The sequence below is a fragment of the Adelges cooleyi genome, unplaced genomic scaffold (genome assembly GCF_023614345.1).
Source record: "Adelges cooleyi isolate 19-005CV unplaced genomic scaffold, UGA_ACOO_1.1 ACOO_flye_CR_arks_rails_tigmint_CR_PRNA_651, whole genome shotgun sequence".
Classification (NCBI taxonomy): Eukaryota; Metazoa; Arthropoda; class Insecta; order Hemiptera; family Adelgidae; genus Adelges; species Adelges cooleyi.
Window position 1 is genome coordinate 2,819,465 of NW_026096352.1, and position 15,788 is coordinate 2,835,252.

The 15,788-nt window shown below is 29.0% G+C and overlaps 3 protein-coding genes across 4 annotated transcripts; 2 read left to right on the forward strand and 1 right to left on the reverse strand.

Annotated features, from left to right (window-relative positions):
• Positions 1 to 807: 807 nt before the first annotated feature.
• LOC126844848 (BUD13 homolog) lies at positions 808 to 3,720 on the reverse strand. Its single transcript, XM_050583277.1, has 6 exons — positions 3,565 to 3,720; positions 3,327 to 3,423; positions 2,942 to 3,245; positions 1,870 to 2,021; positions 1,252 to 1,454; positions 808 to 1,127 (listed from the first exon to the last, which is right to left on the reverse strand). The coding sequence occupies exons 1-6, from the start codon at positions 3,575 to 3,577 to the stop codon at positions 955 to 957; spliced, it is 942 nt and encodes a 313-aa protein (XP_050439234.1). The 5' UTR covers positions 3,578 to 3,720; the 3' UTR covers positions 808 to 954.
• Positions 3,721 to 3,814: 94 nt separating this feature from the next.
• Positions 3,815 to 7,296, forward strand: LOC126844849 (ribonucleoside-diphosphate reductase subunit M2-like). 2 transcript variants are annotated; one of them, XM_050583279.1, is made up of 5 exons: positions 3,815 to 4,040; positions 4,118 to 4,230; positions 4,320 to 4,548; positions 6,483 to 6,683; positions 6,997 to 7,296. In XM_050583279.1, exons 2-5 carry the CDS (start codon positions 4,151 to 4,153, stop codon positions 7,279 to 7,281), a joined length of 795 nt encoding a protein of 264 aa, XP_050439236.1. In that variant the 5' UTR covers positions 3,815 to 4,040; positions 4,118 to 4,150; the 3' UTR covers positions 7,282 to 7,296. The 2 variants fall into 2 exon arrangements, with proteins under 2 accessions (XP_050439236.1, XP_050439235.1); XM_050583278.1 differs by having other exon boundaries at positions 3,816 to 4,040; positions 4,141 to 4,230.
• A 1,399-nt stretch (positions 7,297 to 8,695) lies between these two features.
• Positions 8,696 to 15,570, forward strand: LOC126844283 (H/ACA ribonucleoprotein complex subunit 4). The gene is made up of 12 exons (XM_050582363.1): positions 8,696 to 8,881; positions 10,319 to 10,470; positions 11,824 to 12,040; positions 12,926 to 13,041; positions 13,114 to 13,363; positions 13,437 to 13,597; positions 13,661 to 13,781; positions 13,920 to 14,038; positions 14,549 to 14,652; positions 14,800 to 14,854; positions 14,937 to 15,074; positions 15,146 to 15,570. The coding sequence occupies exons 1-12, from the start codon at positions 8,869 to 8,871 to the stop codon at positions 15,194 to 15,196; spliced, it is 1,497 nt and encodes a 498-aa protein (XP_050438320.1). The 5' UTR covers positions 8,696 to 8,868; the 3' UTR covers positions 15,197 to 15,570.
• Positions 15,571 to 15,788: the final 218 nt, after the last annotated feature.

Genomic DNA, 15,788 nt, shown 5'->3' on the forward strand with positions numbered 1-15,788 from the left:
ATCTTTGTAGAGTTCATTTTCATTTTGTCTCGAAAAATACACCTATTCCTAGATAAAACACTTTACATTACATTTGCCTAAAATAACCAATATTTATTCTTAAAACTTTGTACTAACCTTGGTAGTGATGCTTATAGTGTTGGTATTCAGAGTCATCTTTACTCTAAGGGCACATGGGGCATGAACCTAAGGCCCTCGGCCTAATGGGGGCCCCGAATAATACAATTTACAGTCGTTGCCACAGCGGCGGCGTTATTATTACATATTTTATAAAAATTAACTATCAACTATGCTTCGACAAGGTATCATAGACAAAAAAAAACAACATAAAATACAGAGGACCCCTGGGCTTGCGTTTTCGCGCCGCCACAGCTGTACCAAGTTATCTGGCAACGACTGTACATCTACATTTTTTTCCGTTTTCTTAAAGGGCCCCTAACTCTATGTGCCTAAGGGCCCCTGCATAAGACAACCCTGCCTATGGGGGAAATCTAAGGGGGGTTTAAGCCCACCCTAGCAGAAAAAAGATTTAACCAGTAAACAATGTTCGTGTTACACGGTAACAAAATACAATGTATAAGTTTGCTACGAAAGCTGATATTGAGTTTGATTCCTGTTATGAACTTTTTTTGAAATAGATGTCAGTCCCACTCGATTTATATTGTCTCTTAGAAGACCCCACCCCCGCCCTCAACTTTTAATGGATTTTCTCTTATGGTCCTATATACATAAGTTCCATTTATGCCAATTAAAAAAATTGAATATTTTTCAAATACGGATTATAACTAATAGTGTAAACTAATGTAATTCCTTCAATAGTTTTGCAAATTTATTTTTATAATTTTACAATTCAGGACTAAATAAATGTTTACTTCATGTTTATGTACACTTTATCACAAAACATCAAAAGTTATTAAAATTAACATAAAATTTATGCTTAAATATATTTCCAATTTATAAATCGGAACAACTCCATTTATACGCTTCATCCTCTAATGCCTTTTTAGAATTTAGTTGTAATAAATATTTGGCTTCGTAACCATTTGATCTATCAACTCCATCCCACTTATGACCCGGTTGAATACCAAATCTATTAGGGGGACAGAATCCACGGAAAACTCTTATTTCTAAAAATAATGAAAGAAATGATTACAATAAAATAATTATAAAAAAAACAGTAATATAATAAAGCAAAAATATTTAAATAATCAATGTGCATTTGTATAGATCCAAAAAAATATATATATTTACCATGTCTTACGCCATCTGGCGAGACATCATCATCAGCATCTGCTTTATTATTCCTAATATAGTCCAGCATAGGGTCACCATCTCTCACTTTCGACTTTAACAAGTCCTCCAGATCTTGATCATCGGCATACCTAGCCAACGGTTTTTGCATTTCATGCATATCCGATTCGTGTTGCTCATGAGCGTCTTTCACTTGCTTTACACTAATAGAGACATCAGAGAATTATTCTTCAAAAATAATTTGAGAACAAATTATTTCTATTACATTACACTACGTTTAAACTTTAACAGTCAATTGTTTGCTTAGACAAATATGATTATCATATTATAATATTTATTATAAATAGGTAATACATTTTTTAATAACAGTATAATAATAAATATACATGTATGTCGTTACCAGATAAGTTGGCACAACAGCAGCGCACAAAAGCGCAAAACTAATGGTTTTCCTTATCACATTTCCATTCGGCTTAACCACGCGTGTCATAACGACAATAGAGCAAAAACACTTGTTTGAGATACACTCGCTAATAAATTCCGCCGCCGCTGTGCAATGATGATACTGGCAACGATTGTAGAAATATTTATATAGTAATAGTTTAACAGTTGTCTTACCCTCTTCCCCAAACAGCATATTTTTCTTTATGTTCTTTTAATTTTTCATCTTTTTTCTCTTGCTCTTTCTTTTCTTTTTCAAGGTCTCGTTTTTTTCCAGTTTTTCTATCTCGCCTAATGGGCAGACCATTTTCTATGATTTCATCATCATTCTAGACATATATACAGACAAATATGGTTAAAGAATCGACTTCAATTTTTTCTAAACAGTTATAGTTATAGTTATTTGTTGATATTTGTATTACAAAAATTATACAAAATATAATAACATAATATTTATTATAGTTCTTTTTCAAATAAAAGTACAAGTTGCATAAATGAAAACGTTGAAATGTGAATGAGAATGTCAAGAATGTGTGAAATGACTATGCTAAATGACATAAGAAATGAGTACAATATTATACTAGAAGAAGTTTGACAGTTCTCGATAGCAAGAAAAATGAGATAGAACAGATTAAGTTTATTTGGACATACTGAAAGAAAGCTTGGAAAGTAACACAAGTTAGACAGATTTAGCTGGCTGTAGACCAATGAAGAAATGAGTGGTTGTGATAAATGAAGAAAGGTGTCTTCAAAGTGAACAAACAAATTGATAAACTTATGTAAATGGCACATTTGTCTGACCAGTACCCAACCCCATCCATAGGAGTTAAAAATGAAGAAAAAGAAAATGTATTTACAATATGTTTATTGTACAATTTCCTGTACAATGATTACAAATATTTAAGTGGAAAATTATATTGATTATGTTCTAGCAGTAATCACCATAGAAAATTCTTTAAAACTTTAAAGTATATTTGAGGATGAGTGGCCAGGGGTTAAGGTGACAGTGTGTTAATGCTCATTGTCACTTGTCACTAGGTCAGAAGCAAGAAACCGTCAAGTGAAAAGGAACAACTACCTTCCTTATAAGGAAAACTTTGTGTAATATTTTCTACTTAAATTCATGTTAAACACATTCAATAATTTGTAATTTATAAATTAGTTAAATTTGCCAAAACCAGATACCTAGATACTTCTATTTATGATATTATATTTTAATAAAACTAACTGTAAAATACATTTCACAAACCTTTTTATTTTTTAACAGTTCATTTAAAGTAGACTTATTGATTTGTTGAACATATTTTTGAACTTGATCCACATCAATTTTTGTAGATTCTTCTTCAACATCACTATCCTCACCTACTCGTTTCCAACGGTTTTTGTTTTTATACAAGTCCAATGTTTTGATATCTTGAGGTCTTTCATCGACAACACCAACAATCTGAGGTGCAAATTCATCGGCTGGATCAAATCCGGCTATATTATTGTCTCCATCAAATGTTCCATTTTCTTCATTGACACAATCGATATTGTCATCAATTATTTGTACTCTAGTAGTAATTGAATAAAACTGTTAATTAATGATTTAAATGATTTAATTATAAAAACCGTTCCAATAATGTATACAATACCTTTTCTGAACTTTTACATTTTTCTTTTTCTTTTTCCCACCGGCAAGGTACTTTTTTAGATAATCTTTTTGTGATAATATCTTTTTTTTCTTGGACACTTAATAAAAATAAATTATTTTTAAACAGTTAATAGGTAAGTAGTTACAAATAATACAAAGTAGTATCTTTTTATACTATGGTACGATGCTACTACAACAAATTATAAAAATGTCAACAAAATTAATTGTATTCTACTCACCTTTATCCGACATATTACGGGTATTGAAAGTAGAAAGATTTAAATTAAATTCTATACAAATTTTTAGATGTTTACAGTTGTCTGTTTGTCTATGTCCGCGGTTATACGCTAGAATTTAGATAGTAGATAAGTTGATAAATGATAATTGCAGGTCTCTTGAAGATTATTTTCCATTTTTAAACCGAATTATCATGATAAAACTGATAACATTTACACTTGGTTTGTGTTAACTGTTAACAAAAAACAGGGAGACTGACCATTTTAAGATGTTCTTAACATTGTTGATTATATCTTAACTGTTCATTAAATTTACCAATTACCAAATGGTTTTAAATAAAATTATAGCGCCTAGTCGATTTTTGTAATGTCGCTGTAAAATAACTGTTCAAAAATCCGCCTATTGTCATATTACAGTTATTTTTTTCACTCTTGCAAGTTGCAAGTTTCACAATTTTGAAGGGTAAAAAAAGCCAAAGGTATTTTTTATTTTGAAGAAATTTAAATGAACATAGTTTGTTCAAAAGTGTTGATCCTTTTGAATGATTAATTAAAGGAACAAAAACACAATGTTTACAGCTTTCAAACAATGACGGAGGGCATGAATTCAAATTTATCAGAAATGTATAGTCATGCAGCCACGACATATGTGACAGATCCAATGCAAAAGTATATTTAATTTATAAATCAAATTTTTTTAACTAATACTGTATACTTGCTATTATTACTATTTTCTTTTTTTAAATATTTTTTATCAGGAAACTATTGTTTAATGCTATTGAAACAAGGCCTTCTGTAAAGAAGAAGATTGATTGGATCCATAAATGGTTGACCAATATTAAAGCATCATTTGAAAAACGACTCGTTGTGATTGTTGCAGCAGAAAAAATATTATTTTCTGGAAATCTAGCAGCTTTATCGTCAATGGAGAAAAAAAGTCCAACACCTAGTGTTAAATTAGTCAACGAAACAGTTTTTAAAGAAGAGGTACTATAAATTTATAGGTAGTACCTAGTTATTAAAACAATAATAATTTTCAATTGAAATGTTTTTATGGCTAACAAAATGGGAAGAAGTAGCTAGTCTAGAAATGGGAATTCTACAAGTCTTGTAATATACATGCCATGGATTGGTGGCCTAACCAACCCTGTTATTAACAGTTCCTTAAGACCAAGTTTTTTTAAATAAATTTGTGAAACTTATAGTTATTACCTAAAACAAATTTCATAATAAAAAACCTTTGGCTTTTCCCCATAGGAGTTTGAATCTTTTTTTCTTATTTCCTTTTTGTAGGTGTACTTTTAGGGCTTAAGATCTGTAGGTAATTCTAGCGTTGGGCTGTAACATAAACAATTTTCTCAAAAATCTTGAAAAACCCCAAAAAAGGGGAACATAACATTTTTTGATATGGAGAAGAAAATGTTTTGCTATGTATTTTTAGTATCTGATCTTTAATATTCCAGGTATGGTTTTTGACATTTTTTATAAGTGTAGCACTGCAGCATATGTATGTTTTATTATAATTAAATCTATAAGAAATTTAATTATCCCCAGAAAAAAGTTAGGAATTTTTTTTATTTCTTTTAGTCATAGTAGTTTTTGAAATCTGAATTATAAGTAATGTGGAGGAGTGTAGAATAAAAAATCCATAGCCAGCTTTTTTTTATTGAGGAAAACACTGAAAAGTTTTTTAACACGATTATCACTTATAATTTTAGTGATTAATATAGAATATAGTTATAGAATATAGTATGTTAATATAGAACACTATTTACCATTACTATATTGTTATTGTAGTATAAGATTTTTTTGTGTGTGTCGTTTAATTGTTTTATTACTGTACATCAACTGTTTATCTTCTTCTTACATTATTCTTTATTCTTTATTTTCTTACATTATTTTTTGTTAAATATGTAAAAGTTAGATATATTATATATTAGGGAGGTTTTTATTTACACAAATTCCGAATTTGAATTATGCTACTTCCCTGTTTGTTTGAAAAATAATATATTTATATATTTAGCCTACTTTAAAACTTTCTAATCTGATCTTAACCATTAACTGTAACAAGGAGAAGTTTTCCGTTTAAAATACTGCAATTTTCCTACTTTTAAATTAATTATTCTACTGCTAGGTCAAACTATTTAAAAAAATATATATATATTTATAACTCATTTCCAGACAAAAAAATATATTTTTTTATATCGAAAGCCAATAACTATGGCTTAGTAAATTAATTAATGAAATAAAAAATAAAAATACTAGCATTGTAAAATTTTAGTAGAATCACTATGAAGGTATTGTAATTTATTGAGTGCTCGCTTCAAAACTTCTTCATAATAACTATTTCTATTTTGGCAACAGGAAATTCTTTCCCGAGTTCTGAAACAATCTATATGAGAAATTGACTTTCATCCTCTTTCTGCATTATGATTGAACTATATTCTTTAAATAGGTAAACTGCTCTTCCGCGATTGTTACTCGTACTGTTGATCATTTTCATCTTGAGGCCAAAGCGCTGGATCAATCTCCAATAACCTATCATTTATATCAAATTGTTCAAAAAAGTTTTGGGTTTGCGGTGTTACAAAATAATCCAATTCTTTTTTAACAAAAATATCAAAGTCTTCCAAGTTTAGATGAATTTTCCGGGGTCCACTGATCTGAATATCATCAAAATTGTTTAATTTTGTCACAATCTTAAGTTTCACAACTATACTCTATTCGTAATGAAAACAGTCCTGGTTGCGCATGGACGTGGCTTTGTTCCGAAGCATTGCATCGCGTGCCTCGACTTGGTGGTAGAAACCTATCACCCGCCGACCCGGCGTTGATGAAAAGCGGTCAGCCGCGCCGGACTCTTCTTATACCGAATAAAGTATATAACTATTTATTATAACTGTTAAAGTGATGTGTTTTAGAATTTACACCACAATCGTACGTTGGATTTATTTAAAAAACTGACCAAGAAACCATCTCAAAATGTTATTATCAGTATTATTCGAGAAGCCATAGCTATTGAAAAAGATTTTTTGGCAACTTCAACAATCGACAAGAAATATGAAGAAATTAGTGTTGAACAAGTTGCCGATCAATTATTAGTGGAATTAGGATGTCCTAAGGTGATTTATCAATTTTAATAATACCAATATATTTAATAAATTTATGTATCTATGTATATTAGGGTAGACCTTAAGTTTGATATGGCGTTGAATGGCCATCATTCAGCTCCAAAAATTCTTGAAAAAATATTAACTAACCAACGGGAAGACTAAGAGAATGAAATAAAAATATGAAAAAATTAGAGAAATTATATTTCAATATTTGGAGCTTAATGACGGCCATCTAATGCCATGTCAAACTAAAGGACCACTCTAATACACATAATATATTAAGTTTGATGTTCAATATACACAACTTTATATTTATTTATAGATATTTAATTCAGCCAATTCTAACTTGGGCTCGCCACAAATAGAAACAAGTGTTTTTGGATCAACTGTAATCAATAACCGAAGCGTGTCAGCTTCTAAAATAAACAAGTGTCCAAGGAGTAGAAAGCCTAGAAGAGGAGCTAGAATTATCCAGAGAGCATCTATTTCTAGCTTACGTAATATTAATCTAAAAAAAACATTTCGTAACAAGAGAACTCGATTATTATCCTATTTACCTGTTGATAAAACACCCAAAACTATAATACGGTTAAAAAAGAGCAAATAAAATATATTTATTATTTAAATATGTTGATTATGAACTAATTTTAAATACCTGAATTCATATTTTGTTGTTATTGATTAAACGTATTTTTATAAAAAAAAAAGAAAACATCTAATTATTAAACAACTGTCAAACTATTGTTTGTAAAACAATACAAAATTTGTTATTACCATTTTTACTTAGTTGATGGTTGATAAAATAACCTTATCATCATCAATTTAAATGTTATACTGATGTGTAATTATAGTTCAATAATTAGGACTTTTTTTGGTAGTCAATTTTTTAACAGTATCAACATTTTTTCTCTATGACTATTTCGCTTTGACCTACATGACTGAATGATTCCATAAACAGTTTTTTACGTTTATTTTTAAAGGTTATGGCGTTCTAAAGTGTTAAATATTTACTTATACTCAATTTTATATTTTCCAACATTTTTTTAAAATTCTACAATACGCTAAAACTTATATTTTATTACCTTCATTAAAAACCTTATTCTTTTAATTGTTTGAAGGTGAGTGGGTTCTAGAAATTAAAATGCTCTTTATAAAAAAAAACATGTGTATGGTTTGAAGTAAAACTCTTATTTTTTAAAAAAAATAATTGCAAATTTGTAATTTTTTTTTTATATTAATGGCAGCATAATTAATATTATTTACAATATTTGATATCACTAAGCTAAAACAAATTTGAAATTCAAACTTAAATGTAAGTATTTTAAATTAAACATTTTTAAGAAAAGTGTCAATGGCGCATAACATTTTACGTAATTGGATGTCACAGTATTTACTTTTTTATAGATTTTACGTCATAATTCGAAACTTCTAAGACCTTGTAATAATTGAATCTGAGTGTCTTAACAGCAAATAGGTGTAACAAAAAAATAATCGCGTAGGTAGTGGATTTAATACTGAGTTCACTATTTCCTGCTAAGGACAGTGACAGTATTTTTAAAGTTGTGATGTATAGTAATACATTTAATAATTAATATTGTTATACCTAATTATGAGATCGCGGATGTAAATATTGGCATAATTCATATTTCATACTTCATAGCTCACAGAGGTGATAACTGATAACATGATAACAATTTTTTTTAAAAACTACCATAGTTGAACACTACTCTATAATAGAGGGCGCCAATTGGCTAGTTGGAGGTATAACAAAATAAATAGGTATGTCAGCAGCTTGTGATGATCTTGGAAATGGTTGCCGGATTTCTCGGGCGGCTGTGTGTTTCTTAAGAGAGAGAAAATTGGCCACCATATTGTAACGAGTGATAACACTAGTTGGTGATATACCTGTTCATTTTTTTAAAGCGGTCGAGATACGTCGCCCACCTGCAGCAGCCGACAAGCGTAAGACTTAACCTATAAAAATAATTGTATATATTTTGTTTATATTGACGGACTGGAGTGTGGTACTCACGGTACAGACTACAGCGCGCACGTGTTATTAAATCATTAAATATCAAATAGCCGAGAGGTACACGCGGGTACCTCAGTCCTGTTATGTTCAATTTTTAAATTTTATATTATCTTGTAGTATAATAATATTATTATTTTGTCGATTTACAATTAATTCTTAATTATGGAGGATACTCGTAAGTATAATAATATGTTAAAATATGTACTGACGACACAACCGGCAACTTGTTGACGTTATTGTGTATTCATAATAAATAACGTGGATTATTCTTTGTAATTTATAATTTTCAACATTGTACGAATTCTTAGTTACACTTACTAAGTTTGTAAAGAATATATTTATAATTATTTGCCTTTAAGGTTTCAAGCACTATATTTGTATTTATCTATTTGAAAAACTAATATTATGATTTCCGCTTTAAGCTGACAGAAACGTGTGAAATTTATAATTTCTTAAGTCATTATGTATCTCAATAATTATATGGGTTCTTTATTGTAACTCGGTTGTAGAACTCAATATACAGATACTTGTTCACTAAATTTTCAATTAATAACTGTTAATATCCCATTTGATGGTTATATTTCAAAACAATATTGCCACTGACATAAGAGTCAAATCATCGATGGTGCATTGTAATATTTTCTTTAAAAATGTATATTATTTGTACAACATACAGTAATCATTCTGTCATCCAATCCTACCTAATATTTGTCAATTCAATTTTTTTTTAATTTGATCAGTCAACTAGGTTAAAACTAAATTAGCACGTTTCATTTTTGTTATATTCAATTTTTAAATATTCTACAACAAAAATACAGAAATTGATTTACAAATTTAGGGTCTTTCAAAATTAATGTTTAATGTAATTTTGTTTTATATCAACATTTTCTTTTTTATTATAAAAAAAACATATTTACTGGTCTGTGTGCACACTTTTTTTGGCACACACAGATACAAGTAATTTGAAAAAAATACCCTTTACCTGAAAAAAGGTATACTTTTCATTATTAGAGTATTTTGGTCGATTACTAGTACTTCTCAGCCGTCTCAGAGGGAATCAAACTCAATTCTATTGCATTGAAGCTCAATATTATCCCGAACTCACCACATAGATCAACCAAATTATTTTATATTTATGATTTTTCTTTTCTGTTAAAGCCTGATGAATAATTATGGCAAAAGCTCCCCTAAGTAAATTATACAAATTTTAATAAAGTATAAATTTACTTTACCAGACTCCTGTACGCTGATTACGAATAACCATCGTACTTAAGTGATACATAATAACACTATACTAAAAACGTAGTCAAGATAGGAAATCTTTGAATTTTCTGTGATTTAAGTCTATGAGCCTGATAAAATCAGGCTCATAGACTTTTAACTAACTATTTTAGCTAACTTTTTAACTATTTTACTTTTAACTAACTAACATAACTATTTTAAGGGGGAAAGGTAATGTAAAAAGCCGTTTTTACGACGATTTTTTTTTGAAAAAATGTTAAGATTTATTAAAATGAAATAAATTACATCATGAAATTGACCATTTAAAATATTTAGAAATAAATGTATTTAGAATAGTCGGTAGGTTACATAAATTATACTTATGTTTTAGAGCCGTTGTCCAGTATAAAGAAGAAAAAGTCAAAAAAATCGAAAGAAGATGATAAACCCATTGGAGAAATTCAAACGGAGCTCCCATTTTATTTAAAGCCATCAGAAAAAATTGAAAAGATTGATTCATCAAAATGGCCATTACTTTTAAAGGTAATTTTTTGAAGAAAAAAAACTAATGAAATATCATTAATTATAGTTTTTGAATTTAAATTCAGTATGTCATCCAAATCAAAAAGGCAGTAAAACCCCATATTTAATGAACCCAACATTCCTAATGTTTTAAGATTCATGTTTATAATTAATTATGTTTAACTACGAATTTGTTGTTTTGACATCCTTATCATGTCCAATCAATGAAATTATTTATGTCCAATGAATATCTATAAGATGTAAAGATATTCTTTTATTGCAAAATAGGACACAAAACGTGGGGTAACGTGGAAAAACGTAAGGGGTAGGGTCAAGTCTTACAGTTAGGGATAAGCCTTCATTATTTTATGTTATTAAAACAATGTGTGTGTGTGTTATAAGGCGTCAGCATTGAATATTGCTACACGTAATATTGTAGTATTACTAAAGACGTCAGCTACATTTGGTACTAGGGATTATGGGTTTTTTTCTCATAACCTCCCCCCTCCACAACACAAGAACTGCTAATTTGATTAGAGAGGGGGGAGCATTATGTATTGATTCTAAAATCAGGATATAAATGATGACCATTTTATAGAGGATAGAAGAGAAGGGTAAAAAATCTCATTTTGACTGTAGCAATAAATCAATTTAACCCTTCAATGCGCAAATTTTTTAATTAAAAAAAAAATGTTCCCTGTGTATTTTGAGTTGTAGATTACGAAAAAAATTCTTACTCCAATATTTTCCTGCAAAATGAACAATTTTCAGATTATTGCCTATTTGCAACATTGCCCATATAAATGTCACTATATTCGATAAAACAATCAACCTTTATTGTTTCTTTTATATTACAAGTCTAATTTATTTATTACAAACCAAAACAATTTTTTTTTTATCAAATATACAAATATTAATAAACTTATAATACTTTTAAATTAAGAGAAACCGGGAAAAATATTGATTAGGTCTTACTCATTTTTAAACAACAGCGGCGGCTGATATAACGGAACTATCAGCTGATCTGACATTTTTTTTAATATCATAAACTTCTCTATTTATCCGCTAGTTAGCACTATTAAGATGAAAAATAACAAATTAAATAAAGAAAAAGGAAAAAAAGATTGTTGCAAATAAGCAACATGGCGCATTGAAGGGTTAAGTTGCTACCATTTTTGTTGCGGGTGTTAATATTATTCCTCGGTTTTAATAATATGATTCAAACTACCTAGAAGTTTTCTCTTCCATTTTATAATTTTCCATTACAAATTTTCATAATTATTTTTTTATTTTGCATTAAGCATTTTTCCTTGTAAAACTCAACTAAAATAATTTTTTAAAGTGTATTAATTTTTGTTTGGTTTTTTTTTTTAGCATTTTGACACATTAAATGTACGCACAAATCATTACACTCCACTACCGTTTGGTGCTAACCCTCTACAAAGAGATATTAAGGATTATGTACGGTCTGGATTTATTAATTTGGATAAGCCATCTAACCCGAGTTCGCATGAAGTGGTAGCATGGATTAAGCGAATACTGAAAGTTGAAAAGACTGGGCATTCTGGTACACTCGACCCAAAAACTTCCGGTTTGTTCTTGCACATTAATTTTGGAAATTATATTAAGTAGCTGGATTGAATTTCAGATTATATGTGGTCTTAATATTTGCAATGACCCATTCAAATATTAAGGCTGTCCTTGTATAAATGTAATATATGCATAGTATATAATAAAGAATAACACTAGATTTACTTTTAGTGTGATTTTCATAGTTTTCCATTTTCTTGGTTTTGGACTATCAATGCCATAATTTATAAATTTCTTAAGTGCACATTTTTGTATTAAGTTTTATAGGAATGATGTTTAAAACATTAATAATACCATAAAATTATATAACTATTAACTTTTTGATACGCCTTAAATAAAATCCATCCATGTTTCTTAAAACAATGAATAAAAAATTATTTATTTACTATACTTGGTCACAAAGGATAAATATTATCCAAACTTGACACAATTAACTGATAAAGTCAGATCAACATGTAAATAATCATAATCAAGCTGAAAGGGCCTTTAAGACCGAACGCTCTACCATCATGAGATGATGGTTTCTAGACAGATTCGCTGTCCGGGACGTGTTGTCAGTCTGTCGCCGGGTAGGGGAATGGCAGTTCCTTTTCACCAGATGATTGCTCGCCCGGCAAACGGAGCGACAATTGAACGCACTCACACTCCCGCCTTACCCCTCGGCCACTCCTCCTCCTGGAGGAGTGTAAATAATAAGACATGTATACAATAGCTTTACAATATTATATTACTTAAATTGGGGTATTATCTTGGGACATTTGTTATGACGTCTATAATTAAGCTGAGAGATTATTTACTTTGTGCGACCGATCTGAGGTTAAAAGTGTGATTAACTATTAACAGAATTAAATAATTAATAAATAATATTCTTAAATAACTGTTATAGGTGTATTGGTTGTATGTATTGAACGAAGTACAAGACTTGTAAAGTCTCAACAATCCAGCGGTAAAGAGTATATCTCAATTTTTAAACTTCACAATCCAGTAGATAGTGTTCTTGACGTAAGAATTAAAATCAAAAGTTGATTAAAAGATGTAGAGAATTAGTTAGTTAAGATACAATTTTATGTTTAGATTAAGAAAACATTGGAATCATTGCGTGGTCCTTTATTTCAACGTCCTCCTTTGATAGCTGCTGTAAAAAGACAGTTGCGTATTCGTACAATTTATGAAAATAAATTATTGGACTATGATGAAGATACAAACACTGGGGTTGTTTGGCTTAAATGTGAAGCTGGAACTTATGTAAGAACATATTGTGTCCACTTGGGCTTAATTTTAGGCACAGGCGGTCAGATGATTGAACTTAGAAGAAATCGATCAGGTAACAAACGGGTTAATATTATTGATGATAATGCTGTATTTAATGTTAATATTACTTACTATTCTACGTAAAGGTATTACCAGTGAAGAATCGGGACTAGCGACGTTGCATGACGTCTTAGATGCACAGTGGATGTATGAAAACAACAAAGACGAGTCGTACCTACGACGGGTAATCAGACCACTCGAAGGACTACTTACAAACTACAAAAGAATATTCATTAAGGATAGTGCTGTAAGTATTTGTACAAAAATACAAATCATACTTATATTTTTAATTTTGTGAAATTTATTTAAGGTCAATGCCATTTGTCACGGAGCCAAAATTATGTTGCCTGGTATATTGCGATACGACGATGGTATTGAACTAAATATGGAAATTGTAATTGTTTCATCCAAAGGAGAAGCCATTGCATTAGGTAAATATTAAGGTTTTTTCTGTTTCCTATAATCATTTTTAAAACCCCATTTGGTTTTAATTGTTGAATATTTATATAATATATAATATTTTTTTTATATTACAATATCTATCTTTATATTAAAAATTATGTCTATAGGTATAGCATTGATGACGACTGCTACAATTTCTAGTTGTGATCATGGGATTGTAGCTAAACTTAAACGAGTATTAATGGATCGAGACACCTACCCTCGTAAATGGGGTTTAGGACCAATGGTACATTATTTTATTTAAATTAATGACATTAAATTGGGTTATTTAATAACCCTACACACACAGCTTTTTAAAATACTTGCTTTTTATTTCATAGAGTTACATTTATCTTGTATAGTAAAAATGAACTTAATGTGTAATAATAGGACTTTTTATCACAGCTGTATATACAGTTATGTATAAATAATTATAATATATTTATTTAAAATGCTTAATAAGTTGAAGTGTGCATCATGTTACTGGTCTGAATGATTCAGAGTAGAAAGCCTATATAATCAGAGAGTGACCATTAAATTTTGGTTTGGAATTTCATGGGTCGCCATGTTTGGGTTTATAATGCTATTAATGTAAAAAATATTTTTGAATGAAAATTTCGTCCCATCTAACATACAATGTATAAACCAATGAATTAAAACGCATTGGAAGGTTGACCGCTCTCTTGTTATATAGGATCTTCTAATTGAAAGCAGCACGTCAAGTTTATTTGAAAAGCTGATTATTATTTTTTTTTAGGCTCTTACAAAAAAGAAAATGGTCGGTGAAGGACTATTAGATAAATATGGTAAGCCAAATGAAAATACCCCCGAAAATTGGAGAGAAAACTTCTGTAAAGATTTGTAAGTACTGAACTATTGTAATTAATTTATTAAATCACGCGGACATAATAACCTTATATACTATAAGAAAGAGTAACAGTTTTAAAAATTAAACGTTTTTGATAATACAAATGTATTTATAATTTCATATTGTTTTTTTTTTTTTAGAGTAACTCAAATCAAGACTGAAAATGAAAATGTAGCTGATGACGAAAGTAGAAAAGTAATAATTTTGTATTTCTTAAAAATTATTTAATAATTTGAAGTTAAATGTAAATAGAATTAATGCACGTAAATTGTTACAGAGGAAACGGGTAAGCACGCCAGAAAATACTGACACTCCAGTCAAAGTTAAAAAAGAGAAGAAAATCAAAAAGGAGTATGTTGAAGAAGCAGTCACTGAAGAACCAGCTGTAGCCTCGGAAGAAATTGGAGAAGAAAAGGTATAGTTTCATCTGTTTATATTTTGAAAATGTAATCAAATTTATTTAATATTCATATTTTCAAATTTCAGAAAAAGAAAAAGAAGAAGAAGAAAGACAAAAATGAATCTGTAACTGAATAGACACACATTATCTACATGTATTTTCTTATGTTGTGCTTTAACCAGTATATATGTTATATATATTAAGAACATTTATTGTTTTTCAATATTATATAAGTTTTTATCAGTTAATCTTGTTTAGAACGAAAACATACATCATTTCTTAGTGTTTTAGATAGTAAAATATAAAACTTCTACCATTTTACTTTTTGATAACCAGGCTACAATTATTAGTGTAAGACTTTTGTTGTAAAACTTAATGATTGATATAACAATTTATCACAACTTTCCAATATTTAAAAAAAAAAGTTTTTATTCAAGGTTATATTATGTAGATAAACGTAACAATTTTATCTAAGGCAAATAAATAATAATATAATGATTGACCAATTGTATTTTACTGTTTGACGTTCTATTATTTTGAATATAATAATTTGTCTGGAAAAGTAATCTTTGTACAATAAATATAGAACTCAGTTTTTCATATCATATTTTTTCAAGTTAATTATTTTATTCACAAGAACAATAACTTTTCAACTAGTTTCCATCATTTTTTTATACACTGATAAGAGTTGTTACTTTTTTTAATATTAGTAATGTTATATGTATTTTT